Genomic DNA, 24,238 nt, shown 5'->3' on the forward strand with positions numbered 1-24,238 from the left:
CGGCATCGTCAGCAGTCAGGATTACGGCGTCGGTATCTGACCGCTGGGATCCCGACTGCCGGTAATTTAGCTGCATCCCCACCTACCACATGAACATATTCTAGGGCCACTTTAAACTCCCAATCCGCCCCTGTATAAAGGGATTGTATAATCACTCTATTACCTAATAATGTCATCAACTTTGACTCCCAATATATTACTCTGTAATACTTCACCACCTCCCCCCCACACACACACACACAAACACATCTTACCAACCTACCACCCAAACCCACCACCCACCTCCCCCCACACAATAACATACGCATCTTACAACCCTACCACCCAACCCCACCACCCACCTCACCCCACACACACACATACGCATCTTACAACCCTACCACCCAACCCCACCACCCACCTCCCCTCACACAATAACATACGCATTTTACAACCCTACCACCAAACCCCACCACCCACCTCCCCCCCACACACACACATACGCATCTTACAACCCTACCACCCAACCCCACCACCCACCTCCCCCCCACACACACACATACGCATCTTACAACCCTACCACCCAACCCCACCACCCACCTCACCCCACACACACACATACGCATCTTACCACCCTACCACCCAACCCCACCACCCACCTTCCCCCCACACACACACATACGCATCTTACCACCCTACCACCCAACCCCACCACCCACCTCCCCCCACACACAAACATATACGCATCTTACCACCCTGCCACCCAACCCACCTCCCCCCCACACACACACATACGCATCTTACCACCCTACCACCCAACCCCACCACCCACCTCCCCCCACACACACATACGCATCTTACCACCCTACCACCCAACCCCACCACCCACCTCCCCCCACACACACACATAAGCATCTTACCACCCTACCACCCAACCCCACCACCCACCTTCCCCCCCCACACACACATACGCATCTTACCACCCTACCACCCAACCCCACCACCCACCTCCCCCCACACAAACACATACACATCTTACCACCCTACCACCCAACCCCACCACCCACCTCCCCCCACACACACACATAAGCATCTTACCACCCTACCACCCAACCCCACCACCCACCTCCCCCCACACAAACACATACACATCTTACCACCCTACCCCACCACCCACCTCCCTCCACACACACACATACGCATCTTACCACCCTACCACCCAACGCCACCACCCACCTCCCCCCACACACAGACACATACACATCTTACAACCCTACCACCCAACCCCACCACCCACCTCACCCCACACACACACACATACGCATCTTACCACCCTACCACCCAACCCCACCACCCACCTCCCCCCCACACACACACACATACGCATCTTACCACCCTACCACCCAACCCCACCACCCACCTCACCCCACACACACACACATACGCATCTTACCACCCTACCACCCAACCCCACCACCCACCTCCCCCCCACACACACACATACGCATCTTACCACCCTACCACCCAACCCCACCACCCACCTCCCCACACACACACACATACGCATCTTACAACCCTACCACCCAACCTCGCCACCACCCCACACACACACACACATACGCATCTTACAACCCTACCACCCAACCCTACCACCCGCACCCCCACCATAACAACAGTATTATTAAAAACAGATGAAACAACCTTGCTTCTGTAAGGGATGATATTATTATGTAACTCAAAAACAGTTTGTTCGATACAGAAAATGCCACAAAAAAATTCAAATAGTTAAAAAGTATATACATGATACTGTACATATACAGTGATATCCATAGAGATATTTGTACCCATACATTTTCCCTCTAAGTGAAGATCAGGTACATCTTGCTGAATCTCAGGGCCTCGTTGGGCCTCCACGTTGGCCAAGACACTGAAGACGCCCAGCTAGTATTTTTGGATGGACTGTACCAATCACCGTTCAGATTTGCTGACCCGCAGTTGTTATACCACCAGCCAACTCTGTAAAAGTCACTGCAGCTTACAAACATCATGTCATCGAAACGACAATTTGGATGACAGCCGTCATGAGGTTGGTCCTGAGTGCTGAAATAGCTGCCGTGCTGATTGGTCCCATCGGTTCCGATATCGCCACGGAAGCCGTCTCCTGCAATGTGAGGAATGTAACGTTATTCTTGTGATGGATAATAATTATTATGATCTTAGGGGAATTGTCCTCCTTTGTCAAATCTCTCCCCTTTCCACATATTGTTGCATTGTCTCAATTCCCCGTTTTATGCATGATAACACCTTATTTGCTTTCGTTGCTACACTTTGACATTGCGTACTGCTGCTAAGTGTATTATCGATAAGCACCCCCAAATCCTTTAAAATTTCGGGTATCCCTACATTTTCCCCATTTAATTTATAGATTGCTTGATTGCTCTTAGGGGGTAATTCTGAGTTGATCGCAGCAGGAATTTTGTTAGCAGTTGGACAAAACCATGTGCACTGCAGGGGAGGCAGATGTAACATGTGCAGAGAGAGTTAGATTTGGGTGTGGTGTGTTCAATCTGCAATCTAAATTGCAGTGTAAAAATAAAGCAGCCAGTATTTACCCTGCACAGAAACAAAATAACCCACCCAAATCTAACTCTCTCTGCAAATGTTATATCTGCCTCCCCTGCAGTGCACATGGTTTTGCCCAACTGCTAAGAAATTTCCTGCTGCGATCAACTTGGAATTACCCCCTTAGTCCCAAAGTGCATAACTTTACATTTGTCTGTATTGAACCTCATTCTCCATTTATCTGCCCAGACCTGAAATCTAGATAAGCCGTTCCGCAGAGACTCAACATGCTTGTCTGAATGAATTACTCTACACAGTTTAGTGTCATCTGCAAAAATTGACACAGTGCTTTCTAGGCCCACTCCCAGGTCATTAATGAATATGTTAAACAGCAATGGCCCGAGTACTGAACCCTGCGGTATTCCACTAAGCACTGAGGCCCATTCAGAGAACATCCCATTAATCACCACTCGCTGTTCCCTATTGTACAGCCAATTACTCACCCGAGTACAAATAGTGTTTCCTACCCCAAGCTCTCTTAATTTGAAAATTAGTCTCTTATGTGGGACTTTGTCAAAGGCCTTAGCAAAGTCCAAAAAGACCACATCCACTGCTTTACCCTGATCAATATTATCGCTCACTTTCTCGTAGAAGCTAATTAAGTTAGTTTGACATGACCTGTCCCTCACAAAACCATGCTAATAACTATTAATAACCTTGGAGGTATCCAAGTACTTTTGTATGCTATCCCTTATTATACCTTCCAGTATTTTCCCCACTCTAGATGTCAAACTTACCGGTCTATGGTTACCGGGATGAGTTTTAATTCCCTTTTTAAATATTGAGATTACCTCTGCTATACGCCAGTCCTTCGGTATCATTCCTGATGTAATTGACTCAGAGAAAATAAAATATATGGATCTTGCTAGCTCAGAGTTAAGCTCCATAAGAACCCTGGGGTGAAGTCCATCCGGCCCAGGCGATTTATGTATCTTAATGTTACTTAGTTTCTCCTGGACTGCTTCCTCATTTAACCAAGTACTTAGCAACAGGTGGTTATCATAGCAGGAATAAGGGTAACTCACTGGCCACTTACCTGCTGTGCCCGAGTAGCTTCCTGCTGAGAGCTGGTAAAAGTCTTTTGCATCCCCAACACTGAAGGGACTGTACTCTGCATAAGCTTCATCGTCAACATAGTCCCCAATACTGATGTGCAGCGTGCAGGGTCTGTGCTCCTGATGCGTCAGGCGATAGACGTGCTTGAGTCCCAGCCAGTGTTCACCTTCAGCAACAACACAGAAATCAAATAAATTAGGGCAGAGCCGTAATTAGACATTGTGGTGCCCTGGGCCAGATAAAGTATTGGTGCCCCCGCATTTATTTATCAAACAGGGACATAAGGAGAGTCCTGGCCCCCAGTGCTATGATGCCCCTTGACACATGATACTGTATATATACATTTACAGAACACCTATACTTACAGACAGCCGGCCTTAGGTATAGGCGAACTAGGCAAATGCCTAGGGCATTTGGTATGCTTAGGGGCACCAGCAGCTTCTGCTGATTAAAATGGTATGCAGCATGCCTATATTCTGTGTGTGACTGCAGCTGTATCTGCATACGAAATGCTATGTTGCAGTGTATTCCTGGAAATCACTGTAATGTAGCATTTCGTATGCAGATACAGATACAGCCGCAGTCGCACACAGAATATAGGCATGCTGCATATCATTTTATCAGCAGAAGCTGCTTGTGCGTCCTAGCCACATAGCAATGCAGATAAGATGCATTTTCATAAACAAAAGGCGCCCGACGTTAGCAGAGCTGCCAGCTGACTCATGCCAGGCATTTCCTGCAGAACTAGCGGTGGTGCTAGGGGGCACCAGCCAAAATCTTGCCTAGGGCATCATATTGGTTAGGGCCGGCTCTGCTTACAGATCACTCCCAAGAAAATGGATTTGGACACCAACCCTCTTATACCATCGCTCTTTGTGATGCTTGTCGCTGGGCCAAAAGCGTAGCGAGCACAGCGAACCCACGAGGGGACTTGCTGATTCGCAGCCAGGATTCCGGCTTACAGGACGCCGCTGTTGGTATACTGACAGAGAAGCTGCATATATTAACAGGCGGCCCAGCTGCCAAGCACAGCTGGGACCGAGGTTCACCATGGCGGCCCAGAGTTCCGGTTGCCAGGCAACCCCTGTGATCAGCAACCCCCACGGCTAGTATGACACGGCGTCCTGGTCGTCTGGTAACAGCTAGGACCTGCTACAACATCTCATAACACATTATCCGTTATTGTAAATCACACATTTTTTGGCAGACACACCTTCTTTTATTTAAAGCACACATGTCAAATTACCGTGAGGGGGAGATGGGGGGCGGCCAGGTGATGCCGGGGATTAAAGAGAAGGAAGTGGTGAGAATGATTAAAACAGAAAATTGACAGATGCTGCAGAACAGCGCCCCCTGCCTTGCAGTGCCCTGTGCGGTGGCACATGTCACATGACTCTCAATAAGGGATGCAATCACTATCGAGGGATGGTAGTTTCAGCCTTCCCCTTGTGTACTAGCGTGTAACCAGAATGTACAAGCCCTAAGACGCCCACTTTCACTGCCCATTCACGGTGTAACTCTGCCGGTGGCTCTGGATGTGCCACAACTGACGCATCATTGACACTGCCCTATGGCGGGTGTAGTTCCTCCGTCGGAACATGGTCTCTGTGTAAGCAGCTATGCGTCTGAGAATGCAGACGCTGTCACGGACAAGCCCCCAACACTCGGAGGGGTTTGTGCACATGCATGATAACGAGACATAACCATTGGCATTGCATGCGGCTCTGAATCGGGCCATTATGACTGTACTCTCGGTACACTTAATCAGTAATGTCCTATAAAGGTGGCATCACAAGCCATTTACCCTCAAGCCTTCCAAATCCATTTTCATAGTCATCCCACATCTTCTCAAAGGTCAACCCGTCCTCTCCATTGTGTTTCTGCATCATGGTCCAACCACCGGTCGCTGTCATTTCACAGAACACCTGCAGGGGGAGCAGAATACTATTCTAGTTTTATTTCATTCACTGCAATTACTTGAAACAACTCCATATATTTCAGATTTTTGCGAATAGATTTTGGATTTCCTGTAAACCATTTGGGTAAACTGTAATACAGATACTGCTACTTATCTGCAATTCAGATTATTCTCCACAACAATGGAAATGAACATATAAACTTAGACATACGGCTGCCGTTAGAAGATTATGACAAAAAAAAAAAATATATATATATACATTTGCATTAAATGGTCCATGCAGCAAAGATTGCACATATAATATTTTTTATGAATCTCAGTACAACTCCTTTCAAGTCTAAGGAGGAGAAGCGGTTCCGATGTTATTTTATAAACTACGCCCCAGTTCCGACCTGTCTAACAGGCACAACAAACTGCAATAAATCAAAAAGATTACCACTCTGTACCCTTGTAACCTGTAATAATAGGATTTACCAGTAGCTAGGAACTGCAGACGTTATTATAGAGGATTGATCAGTACTATGACTGCATTACAGGCATATTAAATATGCTGTTTAGAAGGACTCTCCTTTATTAAAGGCATGACCAGATTAACTATAGGGCAGACAGAGCTCTAGCTCCAGGCCTCTACATAAATACAGGCCCATTATCATGTGTTTTCTAGTTTTCTCACAAAATTCTGCAATTATTCTATTTTTATGTATTTATGGAGACAATGGGTGATAGAGCAGGTGTTATACACGCCCACGCAGATCTGGCCACGCTCACGCAGATCTGGCCACGCCCACGCAGTACTGCTCACAGCTCCTCCGCTTCTCAGGATAAGCCCTTAAACATTTTCAGCTCCAGGCCCATGTGACCCTTAATCCGGCCCTGATTAAACGGTGTCTATTTATGCATTCAGCACGATTGGAAGTGTTATCTGGATGAAGCTGCTGATTCTGTGATAAATGCAGCAGGTTGAATGTTGGTGTAATGGGTCCTACACCCGGGATCCGGTCTGAAGATCGACACTGTCTAGGTCGACCACTATAGGTCGACAGTCACTAGGTCGACATGGATGGAAGGTCGACAGGGTTTCTAGGTCGACAGGTCTAAAGGTCGACATGAGTTTTTAAAAAAAAAAATCTTTTTTTGAATTTTTTCATACTTAACGATCCACGTGGACTACGATTGGAACGGTAATCTGTGCCCAGCTAAGCGGTAGCGGAGCGAAGGCACCATGCCCGAAGCATGCGAGTGAAGCGAGCCATGCGAGGGGACGCGGTGCACTAATTTGGGATCCCGGTCACTCTACAAAGAAAACGACACCAAAAAAAAATCCTCATGTCGACCTTTAGACCTGTCGACCTAGCACATGTCAACCTAGAAACCCTGTCGACCTTCCATCCATGTCGACCTAGTGACTGTCGACCTATAGTGGTCGACCTAAACATTGTTGACCTAGATACTGTCGATTTGATGAACCACACCCCTACACACTGATTGATTTGTGCAATATGCAAGATGAACGATTTGAAAGATGAACTATTTTTTATGAACGATTTTTTTGCATACACACTGAACGATGTCTATGGCCAATTTGGACGATATGACATTACGTACATCGACATCGTCCATGTTTAAACGATGATCGATCAACGATGAACGTTTGTGGGGACGCGCATCCTTCATCGTTGTTGCATACACACTGAAAGATATGAACGATTTATCGTTAATTTTTGAACGATATCTTTCCTATCTTTCAAAGATATCGCCATCACTGTTTCAATTTGCTTAAAAGATTCATTTGGATACATTAGTTTTTAAGCAACATTATTATCTGTCTGTGCAGAGATTTGAACTTGAAAGGATTTGTACTGAGTTAAGGAAAAGACATATGTGCAGTATTTGCTGCATGGGCCATTTAATAGCAAATGTATATTTTTAATATTTTTATAATTGGTTTAATAATCTAACACAGGGCGTGTTTTATATGTGTAAACATTATGTGTATTGTTAATAAATGTTCTAGTTCGTCAGACAGCTCTTCAAATGGTTCTTATCTTTGGGGGGGAAGGGGGGGTAGGGGATTCACTACCCCATCAATTGACGCTGCAGTCTCTCAGACTCAGGGGAGGGGGGGTTCTTCTTACCACCTGATTGCTTTCTACTTTCTTCTTATCCAGCAAGACTTAATTATTCTCCAGATACTTGCTCCTATACATACGCACATTTGGGTATACTGTATTGTATGTGTTACGTGTGCCGTCTGCAGCTCTTTTCTGTCAGTGTAATTGCAGCTGTCTGCTGTATTGCTGCAGCAGCACACCTGTTGGGAGATGCCTTGTTACCTTACCCCAGCATGTGGGTTCTTGTTAGTCAGGAGCCTGGTGGATGTGCAGCAGCACAGTTGCATTTAGTTAGTAATTAAAGGGGGCTTGTCTGTACTGAACCTTGTCATTGGTTAGTGCTCTCTTTATATTCCCAGTCTGCCCATAATTCCATACTGGTCATAGAATTGGGTTGCTGCGTGAGCCTTTGGTCCTCAGTATCAGGTCCCAGTCCTGTTGGAACACTGCTTCTTAGCTATAGTTCTGCAGAATCCTTCTTTGTCCCTGCAATCAGTCTGTTTATGTGAGTGCATTGTGTGGTTCTTGTGAGAGACTGTTCGTTCCATTCCTCTACAGTCTCTCCCTCAGGCCTCTCACCGTGTACATAGTCTCAGCTCTATCAGTCTGTCCTCAGACCAATCCCTTGTCAGTCTGTTCTTGTCTATCTTCTACACTGCTCCTTTGTGTTGGTACTGTGGTTGCCAGGAGTAACATCCACTGGCCTGGAGCATTCTGTGTTGGTATGTCTGTTCTGCTTTGCCTCTTTGTATTCAATTGTTATACACTTCTGTGGTTGTCTGTAGCAACTACTGTGGGTTTGGCACATTGCTGGTCATTTATGTACCAGTTGATATGTGTCTTATCCAGTCCTGATCCCACTGTTATACTCCTGCTATTTACCAGTAACTGCCAGTCCAGCTTCATCTAGTCCTTGTCTAGTGTGTGCCAGTCTGTCCAGCTTTAACCCACTCCATGCCATGTGGGTGTCAACCCCAGCTTATTTCCTTGCACTTGCCCAGCCTCCTATAGTTTCCTTATCCATACGTCAGGATATCAGATCCCACCAGACCAGCAAACAGCCACCACCCATCCCTTGCCACCCCTCCCCTTCCCTCTTACCAACTCTGACATCTTTCTCCCATGTATCTGGTAAGGAAGTCATGGCCCTCATCTGTTCCTCCCCCCCCCCCCCCCCCCCACTTGACCCTATCCCTTCCCACCTCCTCCGCTACCTCTCCTTCTGCCTGTTCCCATCTTGCCCACCTTCTCAATCTCTCCCTCTCATCAGGCACTGTCCCTTCTGCCTTCAAGCATGCTCTTGTCTCCCATATTCTTAAAAAAACCTACCCTTGATCCAAACACTCTCTCCAACTATCGACCCATCTCTCTCCTCCCGTTTGCCTCCAAACTTCTTGAGCGTATTGTCTATAACCGCCTCACTGCCTTTCTTTCCTCTCACTGCTTGACCCATTCCAGTCTGGTTTCCGTTCTCTCCACTCCACTGAAACTGCCCTCACAATCTGCAATGACCTCCATGCAGCCAAATCTAAGGGCCACTACTCTCTGCTTATTATTCTTGACCTCCCTGCTGCTTTTGACACTGTGGGACCACCCTCTCCTTCTGCAAATCCTTCACTCTCTTGGTCTGCGTGATACTGCCCTCTCCTGGCTGTCCTCCTATTTCTCTGATTGTTCCTTCTTTCTCCTCTCATGATGCTACCCCCCCCACACACACACACACACACACACACTTCCACTAACTGTAGGTGTCCCCCAAGGCTCTGTTCTTGGTCCTCTCCTTTTCTTTCTATACGTCCTCTTTAGGTGAACTCATTAGTTCTTTTAACTTCCAATACCACCTCTATGCTGATGACACTCAAATCTACCTCTCCTCCCCTGATCTCTCCACGGCTCTCCTCACTCGTACCTCCAACTGTCTTTCTGCTGTCTCTTCCTGGATGTCCCAGCGCTTTCTTAAACTCAACATGTCTAAGACTGAGCTGATCCTCTTTCCACCCTCCCGCATAACCTCACCTCCCACAAACTCATTATCCATTGATGGCACTACTATCTCCTCTAGCTCCCAAGTACGCTGTCTTGGTGTAATCCTTGACTCCTCCCTCTCCTTCAAACCACACATTCAGCACCTCACAAAACTGTCATTTTCATCTCAAAAACATTTCCAGGATCAGACCTTTTCTCACCCAGGATGCCACGAAGATCATTATTCACTCACTGATTATTTCCAGACTGGACTACTGTAATCTCCTCCTAACTGGCCTCCCTGACAATTACCTCTCTATTCCAATCTATCCTCAATGCTGCTGCCCAGCTCATCTTCCTAAACCAAACGCACTACGTCCACCCCCCCTCTCCTACAAGCCCTTCACTGGCTTCCCTTCCCTTTCAGAATCCAATTCAAACTTCTCACACTTACAAAGCCCTCACCCACTCCTCTCCCAGTTACATCTCTGACCTTATCTCCCTTTACTCTCCCGCCCATCCTCTTCGCTCTGCTAATGCACGCCGACTCTCCTGTCTTCTGATTACTTCCTACCACTCCGATCTCCAAGATTTTTCACATGCTGCTCCCTTACTCTGGAATTTTCTACCTCTCCCCCTCACTCTCCACCTCTCTACAAAACTTCAAACAGGCTCTTAAGACCCATTTCTTTACCAAACCTAGCCAAATCTCAACCTAACCCTCTGTTCCATGCTATGTACCCCGTCTGTGTCACCCCTGTCTGTCTACCCCTCACCTTAGAATGTAAGCTCTCACGAGTAGGGCCCTCTTCCCTCATGTGCTTATCCTTTTCTTACTTTAACAATCCTCAACTGCACCAAATCCCGCAGTTTTTGGCCACCTGGAACTTATCTCTGTCGTTTACTGGTGTAGTTATGCTTAGTTACTCTGTACTTGTCCTATATTGTCTTCAACTGTAAGTCACTGTCTTCCTGTTTTGATTATGTGCATATGTACTCTGTAATTGGGTGCTGTGGAACCCTTGTGCCATATAAAGGCTAATAATAATAATAAATCTACATTAAGACCTGGGGGCATCTGAGTACTGGGTGGACTTAATCCACCTGGGAAAGGCGGCTGCTAAAGGTGAAACTTTAGTACATAGGAGACTTGAGAATTGCTGGGCTGGTGCAACACTCCATCCAGATACATTCACCGGATCATTTCTATCAATACTCCATCCAGATACAATCCCTGGATCATTTCTATCAACACTCCATCCAGATACATTCCCCGGATCAATTCTATCAACACTCCATCCAGATACATTCCCCGGATCATTTCTATCAACACTCCATCCAGATACATTCCCCGGATCATTTCTATCAACACTCCATCCAGATACATTCCCCGGATCATTTCTATCAACACTCCATCCGGATACATTCCCCGGATCATTTCTATCAACACTCCATCCAGATACCATTCCCCGGATCATTTCTATCAACACACCATCCAGATACATTCCCCGGATCATTTCTATCAACACTCCATCCAGATACATTCCCCCGGATCATTTCTATCCACACTCCATCCAGATACATTCCCTGGATCATTTCTATCAACACACCATCCAGATACATTCCCCGGATCATTTCTATCAACACTCCATCCAGATACATTCCCCCGGATCATTTCTATCAACACACCATCCAGATACATTCCCCGGATCATTTCTATCAACACTCCATCCAGATACATTCCCAGGATCATTTCTATCCACACTCCATCCAGATACATTCCCCGGATCATTTCTATCAACACTCCATCCAGACACATTCCCCGGATCATTTCTATCAACACTCCATCCAGATACATTCCCCGAGTCATTTGTATCCACACTCCATCCAGATACATTCCCCGGATCATTTCTATCAACACTCCATCCAGATACATTCCCCGGATCATTTCTATCAACACTCCATCCAGATACATTCCCCGTATCATTTCTATCAACACTCCATCCGGATACATTCCCCCGGATCATTTCTATCAACACTCCATCCGGATACATTCCCCCGGCCCATTTCTATCAACACTCCATCCGGATACATTCCCCGGATCATTTCTATAAACACTCCATCCGGATACATTCCCCGGATCATTTCTATCAACACTCCATCCGGATACATTCCCGGATCATTTCTATCAACACTCCATCCAGATACATTCCCCAGATCATTTCTATCCACACTCTGTACTGATATACTCCCCAGATCGTAACAATATGTATGTGTGGGTGTATACATTATTTTAACCATTTAGCGTAACATTACTTTTATTCTTAGACATGGTCCTCGCAGAGGTTCCGTGGATTCTCACCTGGAAAGAGGCATCAGCTCCTTCTGGTTTTACAGTATAGATTCCACTGGTTGAGGCCGTATTTCTTCCCCAGATATCTGAACAGTCGTATCCTACGGCACAAGGTAACAGTATTTATCCCGACTGTGGATTTATTCCAGGTGAGTACAGGATCATAGCTGTGTCCCAACTAATCATCCGGCTCACACCCACTCGTCTGCCCCACACCCACTCATCTGGGCAACACCACTCGTCTGGCTCTTAAGCCCCATACACACTAGATGAGAAAGTAAAACATCTCACTCAGAAGGGCTGATCGAAACGAGATCTTTTACAATCTCGTCCGTGTGTACACTCAATGTCGTTTATGTACATGTTCAGACCAGAGAGGCGGTCGTTAACGATGCACAGGAGTGAGCATCGTTAACGACCCCCTCTCTCATCTGAACATGTACAGATGAGGGAGTCCTTAACGACAGCCATGCTGCAGATGCAGCATGGGTGTCATTCCCCCCGCTGTCGCTCACTTCCCCGCCGACACTTGCCGATGTCGGCACCCCGCCGCCGCCAATATTGGTGTCGGCTGGGATTGTGTAGTGTTTACTGGGCTTTTAGAACATGGACAGACCTGCACAGTGGAGCAGAGGGGGAGCCTGATTTGGGGGGGGGGAAGGTGAGTCATCATGCTTCCCTTAATCTAGATAGAAATATAATGGTTTTATGAGATATTTACAAATAGGGATTACTATTAAACTGATGACATTACCTTGCTCCTTCTGTATTCCCTTAGTCTGTAGATTGAAAAATATGTTATTATTCTAGTAACATGTCATATCTATCTAGCTATATAAACTTACAAAAGGTTTGCCATTCTATAAATATATAATTTTACATTAATTTCTTTCACATTTATTTTGCTAATAGCAAACTGTTAGATATTTTTAAATGAATCTAGTTAGACTAGTTAAGAAAATAACCATAGTTTCTGTAATTGATACGTCTCGGTTTTGCTCTGATTAGAAAATACAAATAGTGTTGCTCAAAATTAAAATGATGAAACAGCGGCTAATACTCTGCATCCATATAACATAGAATATAATTACATCCTGCACGGTCATCCACTTAGAAAGAAACTCTAAACAATCCTTTCCTTACCTCTGACATGACTTGAGGCCAGAATAGACTTAGCAGAAGCACGCAGCTGTATATTCTGAGGTCTGTCATTTTTATATACCTGGGAACTTATATTAATATTAATAGCATAGGTTTATAATTGCATGGTATTTAGTTATATATTCATCTCTGCTTAGATTCAAGGAAATGTTTTGAAGTTTAAGAAGAAGTTTGGACAAAACTAGATTTAGAAAATTTACTAATTACCCTATAAAATAAAATATCCTGGAAACATTTACATGCATTTAAAAGTGGTTAAATTAAAATTGATTTTCCGTTGACACTGTTAAACAATATTATCTGCATTTTAAATATAAATTTCCATTTTATGAAACATAATTTGATAAAATTAGATTTTGCAAAATTGTGACTATTATAGAGAGAGAGAGGGAAAGATGGAGGAGGGGAGAGAGGGGGCAAGGGTGGACAGAGAGACCAATGGACAAGCACAACAAATTTACTTACCCAGTAGCTTCAATAACCTGAACAATTGACTTCTATATAAGATACAATGCTTCCCTGATACGACAGCCCATTATTTAGCACCTTGGTAAAGGGTGGAGCCTGAAACCAGCTACTTATAGAACAGTATATCTCAGGCATAGCTCATTAGCAAACTTCTTGCCCAATAGGTTGTAGCATTAACGTAACACATGGAACAACAACTTCACTCTAGTACAAGATACAACCCGTCAGTGCTATCCCATTGTACAGCTCCAAGATAAAGGGTGGAGCCTAAAACCAGTTCGTCATGTAGCAATTGCAACATTAACATAATAATTAGTATGATGTCACTGTGCGCTCCCTTCTGTATAATTATGAAACCATTCCACCCAGCTTTCATCAAATGTATACCAATATATGTATAAAATATACAGTACATTATTTCTATAGATTGTATTAGTCAGAAAATGTAAATTTCATTAAATCAATATAGTACCATAACTTGCAATACATTTTCAAGCATAATGTAACTAATTTCAATTTTTGGATCTACAAAAAAAAACTTAGAGGACTGACAGACAAATACACATTTTCCATAAACAGTTATGGAATTTAATTTAAGTTACTTCTAAAACATGTAATTAAAAAAAAAATCAATTAATACAGATCTTAGAAAAAACTAATTTAAAAATACAAACCACAGCACAATATAATTCAAGCCTGAAAAGAAACTTCAACTACTGTAGAAACATTGACACATGTATTTGTGCTGTTAGCACTGACCGAGCTACACGTTATCCTACAATAAGCTATGACTCTTAAGAGTCTTTTTATCAATATGTAGCAAAAATAAAGATTTCTACAGCTGAATATTGAAATAAGATATCTTTTATCACTGCAATTTACTAACAAAAGATCACTGCTCAGTTTCCTGGCAGCATCATTCAGACTTACCACTTCGCTGGCCAGTGCTTGGGGGAGATGTACTAAGCAGTGAAGAGAGTGAAAAATAGGCGCACATAGCGTCGGCCAAGGGTCTTCCTAAATAGGGAAAAGTTCTAGCTCTGGCAAATACACCCGTTATCAACAAATTTTCAGCTTTTTCCCAATACTAGACTCCCTAGTTCTTTATTAGAATGATATAATTTGTAACTCATTTGATACTAATTATGAATTTATAAAGCGGAATCTGTTAAAAATAAAATGTAAAAAGCCAATGTTGATGATGATCTTCAGTCTAGTTCTGGATTTGATGTTTTTGTGTACATTATGCAAATTTCATCATCAATGTCTCATTACTCAGAGAGACCACGTGTGACCTAAAGAAAATATCAATTAGGCATTAAGTGTCACATTTAGATTATTAGAGGGAGAATTATCAAGCTGTGGAGAAGTTGTCTGAACTGCCATTTCTCTACTTTATAACTCTTCAAAGCTCAGGGAACAGGACATGTTTTCCGTATCTGCGTGCTGGAGCTCAAGTGTATTAATTGCTGACTGACCCAATTTAAAAGATCACCTGGTGATGCTACTTATTCCACTTGTGATTCTGTGAGGAGACCTGGAAAACATGTACTGTTAGGATTCCTTGAGGAGTGGAGTTGGGAAACCTTACTTTTATTTAAGGTAATATTATCCCCTGGCGAGCTATGGAGCACCTACTGAGCATTGTGTGGGACGGTGGGTGGACATGTGTGAGGGGGTATGACGGCATGTTTGAGGGGGTCTGATGGTATCTGGGTTGGTATTACGGCATGTGCGAGGGGGTCTGATGGCATGTGGGTGGTTCTGATGGTGTGTGAGAGGGTCTGATGGGTGGGTATGATGACATGTTTAAGGTGGTCATTCAATTACATATTGCTCAGACTGTATGAGGTTTGTGACTGTAGATAATAATCTAAATCCTTGTTATTGCCCCAAGCAGAATTTTTAATGTAAGGTACTTTTATCCCCTGGCGAGCTATGAAGCATCTACTGAATACCTTGTGTGGGACTGTTGGTGGGTGGGCATGTGTGATGGGGTATGACGGCATGCATGAGGGGGTCGGATGGAATGTGGGTGGGTATGAGTGAGGTGGTCGGGTGGCATTTGGGGTGTCTGGCATGTGTGAGATGGTCTATTAGTATCTGGGTTGGTATGATGGCATGTGTGAGGGGGTATGATGATGTGTAAGGTGGTAATTTAATTCCTTGTTGCTGTATCTGATGTCTGTGACTGTAGATAATCTAAATCCTTGTTTTTAGGCCCAGCAGAATGTATAATGCAAGTTACCATTATCCCCTGGTGACCTATGGAGCACCTACTGTACACTGAGCATCGTATACCTTGTGTGGGACTGTTGAGTGAATATTATCTGCGTGCATCATTTGGCTGCATGAATTGCACGCTGCCGTTGTTTATTTTCATTGCTTTGTTTAAATAAAGTTATTTGAAACCGTCATGCCAGTCCAGTCTTACACCTTCGGGGCCTGATTTAGAGCTCCATGTAATTGCATGCTGCAACTCACTGATGCGCCTAGGTGTACATATGCACCAGGGTTTCCAGAATTAGAGTTGCATGTATCTTGCAGTTGTCACCCCTTATGCTATGAGGCATGAATCAGGGTCACTAACATGTAGGTTAGTACAGTGCAGACGTGCCGCTGGTCACTCCCTTCTGAGTCAAGTGGAGGTGTTACCCAGAGCATCCAATCACACTCTGCCTATCATTTTCTAGAATGCAATAGAGAAATGATTGTTAGAAACTAATTGGTTGCTATGGGCAACATCACCTATTGTCTGTTTTAGAAGCTTTGGTAAATCTACCTCCTAGTTTCCTGGGTGCTGGATAAGCCTGGAAAATCCATTCTACCTCTTAAGGATCATTTATTATATTATATTAATATGTAAGTGCTGGCTGTACAGCACTGCTTAGTTATGCCTCACTTAGAGGCATATGTATGACTAAACATGGCGTGCCCCCAACAAGATATGTTATCGACACAAACTGCAGCAATAAGGAGCCATTTTCTGCTTGAATATATTAAAGTAGTGTCACCAGGACATAGATGATGACATAGGGGCTTATTCACATATGTACACAGACCTATAGCTTAGAAATATCCCCGATATTAGCAGTACTGCGCATGTGTCTCCTGAGCTGCAGCCTGATTGGCCGACTGAGGCTGTTTGTGGGTGGGGAGGGGGCATCGATGGGCAGTGTTTTCCAAAGCGGAGGTGTGTTGCCTCCCCTTTGTGGGGGTGCCCAGGCCAGTGGCTGCATTTTCCAATGCAGATAGCCTGGCAGCGTGATTACACCGGCCATCCTGAGTTACCGAGGGCAACGCATGTGCCGCAGGAGTTATTTCCAGCATGCAAATAATCGCTCAACTATGTGAACATCGGAATAGCGTGAATCAGGCGCTTCGTATGGTCACTGAACACCTGCTGCTTCGTGTGACACACATTCAGGGCACAGGTATGCAGCGCTGAGAAACGGCGCTCACCAGCGAACACTCAATGTGTGTCACCGTCACTTTATTCTAGTGCGCTCCAGGAAGCTCTGTCTCTGCGGCAGAAAACCACACGGAAACTCCTGCAGCTGCACCTACAAGTGAGATACTAAATGTGGGTGTGTGGGCGATCACCTCATGGTGTGAGGGTGCAGCTACAGTATCTGATCATACATCTTCCAGCACTAAGAATACTGCTTTCACTTTTATTTCTTTTTAAAGCTCTCCACAGCATGCCCCAACTCACACACCGACACTCCCGCGCTACTGACCGCAGCAAGTACATTTACCTTCGTACTCACTATGGGGGAGATTTATCAAAGCTTAGAGAGAGAAAGTACCAGCCAATCAGTTCCTGTCATGTTACAGGCCGCATCTTCAAAATAACAGGAGCTGATTGGTTGGCACTTTATCTCTTTCCACGCTTTGAGAAATCTCCCCTTATGAGTTGAACACAAGTCAACGTTATGATCAGATCTGGTGTGATTTCATTCTGTGCATGCTAACACTACAAGACTCTGTGCAAACCTGTATTACCTGGCGGCACAGGGCGAGTACACCCGGGACCCCCTCTCTAAGGGGGCCCCTCTGCCTGGAGCTGCTCATACCCAGCACTGACGTTCAATGGCAGATCCATAACAGACAGTGACGGTGTTTTCTCCTGATGCTGCAGCTATGGGCAGGGGGAAGAACAGCGCTGTGACCAGATACAGTCAGCTGTAGCATGGGCGACATCTGGCCGGAACAGCTGCTGGCAATACCCCCATCACAGCTCTGCACTTCCCGGCACTCTTGGTGGGGGACAGCCCCCTGCTCTTTACAGAGTCTGGGGGCCGGCTTAGTAGAGGGGGTCGGGCATGATGTCCGGGCTTCTAGCGAGGAAGCTCCAGGCGAGCTCCGTCTGCTCCACCTTAAAGAGACCCACCATCGGCAAGCGGCAAACCCCAGCCTGTCTGTCAGCACCGAGTGAAGGGAGATAGGAGCAGGAAAGGGCTAAGTGGGGAGAGAGGTTCAACACTAGCAAGCAGCCCAACTACATGACATGCAGGAAAATGTTCCTCTAATGAGCAAAACCATGTGCACTGCGGGTGGGGCAGATGTAACATGTGCAGAGTTACATTTGGGTGGCGTGTGTTCAAACTGAAAACCTAAATTGCGGTGTAAAAATACAAAAAAAAAAAATCAAACTCTCTGCACGTTACATCTGCCCCACCTGCACTGCACATGGTTTTGCCTATTTGAGAAAAATTTAGCTTTTGCAATTAGGTCTGAATTAGGCCCAGTCAGCCGGTAAGCGGCGGGACACCTATTGTGTTTAAATATTATTTTAATGTCTTATTATCTTTCTTTCATATTTGGAGCTAAAGAGATGCGAGAGAGGCAGCAGTTGTGCCGGCATTATCCGGCTTTATTTCTTTGTGTGTATGGACTGTTGGATTTTGTTTGTGTCTTCTGTAATCTCTTGCTGCATCTCTCTCCTCCGTTTTCTCCTCTCTCTGCCACTCTCTCCTGTCTGTGCCCCTCTCTCTGCCTCTTCCTCCCCCTCTCTCTGCCTTTCACTCTCTCTCCTTTCTTTCTTCTCTTTTCCCCCCATTTCCCCCTGAAAGAAAAGTGTAGAGCTGCCCCTGAGTATGTCAGCAATGCTATTAAATGAAACAGAGTATGTCGGCAATGCATTTAAACGAAGCTGAGGATGTCAGCAATACTTGCAGACGAAGACGAGGATGTCGGCAATGCTTGCAACCGAAGTTGAGGATGTCAGCAAGACGGGTTTCCAGATGCTGGACAGCTGAAATAGCGCAATGGGGATTCCGTATGCTGTGCAGTGTCGGCACTGCTGGTTTCCCAGTCGCTGTGATGCGGTGGTTCTGCACAATGGATACTGCAGTGTTGTAGACAGCAGTGGCAGGTTTTCCAGATGCTATGGTGCGATACCTTGCGCAGCGGTGAACTGGAAGCTGACAAGAACCAGCAGAGTCTCTAATGCCGCTAGGGATATTGGGTAGTCCCTCTGGATCACTGGAGGACTTCCAGCGACTCTGGAGATGCCAGGATGTTGTAGCAGCGATGGCCCTTTAAATCATCCAGGGAGTCAGGCAGTGCGGGGGATGGTAACTTGCACAGAGTCTATTACCAGCAGGAGATTCTGGAGCTCACTCCAGGCTGAGAGACACCAAAACACTGACAGCTTGTTAGTGGTGAGAGCTGGAACTTATACCCAGTGCTTGCAGCTGAGTGGATGAGCGGCTCACATGACGCGGAGAGACTCCGGGTTGGCTCCCGGGGAATCAGCTGACTGGAGAATGTCATGGTGCTGCCATGGAGGGGAGCAGCGGGAACTCCGGCGTGCTGCACCCTGGACCAACGGCCTCCAGCAAGGAGACGCTGGAGCACAATCACGGGTGCCGCGGCCAGCGGCAGGACACAGCGGGGATGTGCTTGACCGAGGGATTGCGCTCAGGATTGCGGCGGAGGTAGACCAAGGTGCGGCTGGGGTGCGCAGGTAACCTCCGTTTTGTGACCTATGCCCAGTAAAGTAGAGTATAATATTGCGCTCCACGGTACAGTTTACTGTGTCCATTTTTTTGGATCAAAAAGAAAGAAACCTATACATAGTATTTAAAAAGGATTCAGTATGATATACCGGCGGCCGGTTCTATTCTCACTCTATGGATGTCGTGGGCACCAACAGAGGGAGAATAGCCTGTTGCGCCGGTATTCCGGCATCGGAATATCACTTGTCGGGATCCATCTTAACCACTTCCCATATAAAAATACTATCATGAGAAAGTCATAGGCCAGGCAAAGTAATATGAGGAAGGAGGTATAACCTGCACTCAGCAACTGCAAAGTTGAACTGGTCACATACAGTATATACACAGGTAGGAAGTGGCTGCTTTACACAGCTATAAATACAGCGGCTTGCAGAAGAACGTGCAGTAATGATGCTCGGAAAGCCAGTTATAAACAACATTGAGCGGAGATAAAATGTACACACCACGCAGAGCGTTCTACCTCTGTGGTCGAGGTGATAGAAAATGACCCACATATATTACTGAGAAAAGCCCCGTCTATTTTTACTTTTATACTTATTTATTTCATTTGAGTCTTGGGTAAGATTTAGTTATAAACTGAGGCCGGGGGAATTGGTCCCGGAAAATAGGAGGCAGCGATGACTCTTATATTCGCATCCTGCGCTAAACAATCCTGCTGGCTCCGAGATTTGATTAACCAACTCCTGATTTGTACATCACTTTGCTCATTCATGAATTTAGAATTAGATCTATGCATTTGTTAATGACCAAGTAAACAACTGTAAAATATATATATATATATATATATATATACACAGTATTGTGCAAATGTTTTAGGCAGGTGTGGAAAAAATGCTGCAAAGTAAGATTGCGTTCAAAAATAGAAGTGTTAATAGTTTATTTGTATCAATGAACAAAATGCAAAGTGAATGAACAGAAGAGAAATCTAAATCAAATTTGGTGTGACCACACTTTGCCTTCAAAACAGCATCAATTCTAGGTACACTTGAACACCGTTTTTGAAGGAACTTGGCAGTGAGGTGGTTTCAACCATCTTGGAGAACTAACCACAGGTCTTCTGTGGATGTAGGCTTGCTCATACACTCCGGTCTCTTCATGTAATCCCAGCCAGACACAATGATGATGATGATGACATCATGGGGGGAAAGGGGGGCATACCATCACTTCCAGGACTCCCTGTTCTTCTTTACGCTGAAGATAGTTCTTAATGACATTGGCTGTATGTTTGGGGTCGTTGTCCTGTTGCAGAATATATTTGGAGCCAATCAGATGCCTCCCTGATGGTAATGCATGATGGAAAAGTACCGGCCTGTATTTCTCAGCATTGAAGCACAAAGAAACAGGCAACGTTGAGGACCGTAGACGTAATGGTTGGACAAGGAAACAGATGAAAGATGAAAGATGAATCATGCTTACTTTCCTTAGAAATCGGAAGGTGTCCAGCAGTGCCATCAGCTCAGAACTGGCAGAAACCAGTGGAACCTAGTTACACCCATCTACTGTTCAGAGAAGTCTGGCCAGAAGTGATCTTCATTGAAGAATTGAGGCCAAAACACCATACCTTCAACATGGAAACAAGGCCAAGCGACTCAACTATGCACGAAAACATAAGAACTAGGGTGAAGACAACTGGCAGCGGGGGCTCTGGACTGATGAGTCACAATTTTGATATATTTGGCTGTAACAGAAGGCAGTTTGTTTGCGGAAGGGCTGGAGAGCGGTACAATGAGTGCCTGCAGGCAACGGTGAGGCATGGTGGAGGTTCCTTGCATCTTTGGGGCTGTATTTCAGCAAATGGAGTTGGGGATTTGGTCAGGAGTAATGCTGAGAAATAGACAGGTACTTATCCATCAGGGAGGAATCTAATTGGCTCCAAATGTATTCTGCAGCAGGACAATGACCTCAAACATAGAGCCAATGTCATTAAGAACTATCTTTAGCATAAAGAAGAGCAAGGAGTCCTGGAAGTGATGATATGGCCCCCACAGAGCTCTGATCTCAACATCATCAAGTCTGTCTGGGATTTCTTGAAGAGACAGAAGAATCTGTGGTTAGTCCTCCAAGATGTTTGGAACAACCTCTGCCAAGTTCCTTTAAAAACTGTGTGCAAGTGTACCTAGAAGAATTGATGCTGTTTTGTAGGCAAAGGGTGGTTGCACCAAATATTGATTTGATTTAGATTTCTCTTCTGTTCATTCACTTTGCATTTTGTTAATTGATACAAATAAACGGTTAACACTTCCATTTTCGAAAGCATTCTTATGTGCAGCATTTTTTCCACACCTGCCTAAAACTTTTGCACAGTACTTTATGTAAAATACTTTGTATTACTGAGCTGAATATACATACATGAGCATACATTAGCATTGTTTATAGTTAAAGCAGAAATCCCACAATGCCTTTTACTGTCTTTAAAAAAGCACGTATGGCTGTAGCCTGCAGAGTCTCAGCATGTCATGTGATGGCAGAGGGGAGAAAGAGGGGGCGGATTCTACAATGCACAGTGAGCTCACAGGGCTGTTCCGAAGCATTTGGAACAAAAAGTCGCAAACATCGGTCGCACCATCAAAATTTGCACCAGCCCTAATGCAAGTACTGTACCATTTCTCAATCGGGGTTTGGCCTCCTACAGTTTTTTAGTGGTGTCTCCCTTCAAGGAAAACCTCATCACTTAGAGGCATCATGTAATATATGTGGATGTATCCCCAGCCATAAGACGCTCAGCTTTCTGTTGCGCAGACAGTGTTGTCAGTTTCACATCTGCTTCTGTACAGAAAAAAAAAAAAAAAAAAACATGTAACGTTCTCATTGCTTACCACAGACTAATAATACCATGGAATGGTTACAGCAGAGCCTCAGATGCCCTCTAGTGGCTATTACAGATATTTACAGCATAATCTACAGGTATTATTATTATCCTTTATTTATATGGCGCCACAAGGGTTCCGCAGCGCCCAATTACAGAGTACATAAACAAATAATCAAGCAGGAAAGCAGCAACTTACAGTTGAAGACAATATAGGACAAGTACAGGGTAAATAAATATAGTTACATCAGCAGATGACACTGGAATAAGTATCAGGTGGCAGAAGACTGCTGGATGTGGTGCAGTTGAAGATTATTAAAGTAAGAAAAAGGATAAGCACATGAGGGAAGAGGGCCCTGCTCGTGAGAGCTTACATTCTAAAGGGGAGGGTAGACAGACAGGGGTGACACAGATGGGGTAGACATGAACGTGGAACAGAGGGTTAAGATGAGATTTGGCTGGGTTTGGTGAAGAAGTGGGTCTTCAGAGCCCGTTTGAAGTTTTGTAGAGAGGTGTCTGTCTATTAAATAGGAAAACGCAGACACCCAGCTGACTTTTCAAACAATTGAATCTCCCCCACTATGTGCTACGCTATAAGATATGTAACTTTAAGGAATAAAATAGAATTGATAGACAATTGCTGCATATAAAACGGAGTTTACTGCTAAATTCAACATAGAACTGACAGAGAACAATGAGCTGAGTGTAGATCAAACAACCATGCAGATAAATATATACTTATATTAAACCGAAATGCATTGTTATGCTTAATCAGTGTCTAACAAAAAACAAAATGGCAGCAACCTACAGTAACCCAAAGTCTTTATCAACATCAACAGTCAATGATAGGAAAAGCTCATTTGGAGGCTGCGTAGAGAGGTCTCTTTACAAGCAAAACATTCTTATGAGGCCCACAGTTCTAGATACACCATGGGGCCGGTTCTAAACCTTGTGGCGCCCAGGGCGCGTGTTAAAAAATAGGGGCGTGGCTTCATGAGTCATAGGGAAGGGGCGTGGCCACAGTTGTGCCCCCAGTAGACTTGACCCCTGTAGCTGTGCCCTCAATTTTGCCCCTTGTAGCTGTGCCCCAATGTAGATGTGCCCCTAGTAGCGGCACTTACACAAAACAAATACCATCCCCGCTCCTGCTTCCTGACCGCTGCTGCTGTCCTCTGTTTCCGGCCGCCGCTCCTCGGATCTATGGGAGAGACATCATGACGTCTCTCCCATAGTGCCGCACACTGCACAGACACTAGAGGTCAATTATGACCTCTAGCGTCTGCGGCCGCTCCCACAATGCCGTGCGATGATGTCAGGCGCACGGCACGGCACCAGTAGCGGCTCTTGCCCCGGGCAAAAAGCCTGCTTGCCCGTGGCAAGAGCCGCTACTGGATACACCCCTGCATAGCAGTGTGGTTTCATATCATAATCTACCTGTGTGGTTTTACATTGCCTTCAATCTGTGGGGTTTATACCACATTCTAGCTATGGGGCATTAGGGGTACATTTACTAAGCAGAGGTGACTGAAGGTACTCCTATCTCCTGTGTACATACAGAAGCCAAAAAGCTGAACTAGCCTGCAATTCTGTAAGTCCTTGACCCCACAATTTCTGATGGCAGCCCTGTATAAGGAGCAGGGGCCAGGGGGTGTGAGGGCTGGATAAGTCTGTCACTGGTGCATACTCCCAAATGTCAGCCCAGGACTGGTTCTGTTACGGGCCCAGATGATGCTGAGGGCCAGGATGCCATTGAGGCCAGCAAGGTGCAATAGCTAG

General features: G+C 45.2%; 1 protein-coding gene across 2 annotated transcripts; it reads right to left on the reverse strand.

The window, feature by feature from the left end:
* Positions 1-1,697: 1,697 nt before the first annotated feature.
* LOC134980972 (fibrinogen-like protein 1) lies at positions 1,698-22,419 on the reverse strand. Of its 2 annotated transcripts, none has more exons than XM_063948030.1 (6): positions 22,258-22,419; positions 12,759-12,783; positions 12,014-12,105; positions 5,462-5,582; positions 3,638-3,823; positions 1,698-2,140 (listed from the first exon to the last, which is right to left on the reverse strand). In XM_063948030.1, the coding sequence occupies exons 1-6, from the start codon at positions 22,258-22,260 to the stop codon at positions 1,839-1,841; spliced, it is 729 nt and encodes a 242-aa protein (XP_063804100.1). In that variant the 5' UTR covers positions 22,261-22,419; the 3' UTR covers positions 1,698-1,838. The 2 variants fall into 2 exon arrangements, with proteins under 2 accessions (XP_063804100.1, XP_063804099.1); XM_063948029.1 differs by lacking the exon at positions 22,258-22,419 and adding an exon at positions 13,148-13,285.
* Between the last annotated feature and the right edge of the window lie 1,819 nt (positions 22,420-24,238).

This window comes from Pseudophryne corroboree, chromosome 12 (genome assembly GCF_028390025.1).
Source record: "Pseudophryne corroboree isolate aPseCor3 chromosome 12, aPseCor3.hap2, whole genome shotgun sequence".
Classification (NCBI taxonomy): Eukaryota; Metazoa; Chordata; class Amphibia; order Anura; family Myobatrachidae; genus Pseudophryne; species Pseudophryne corroboree.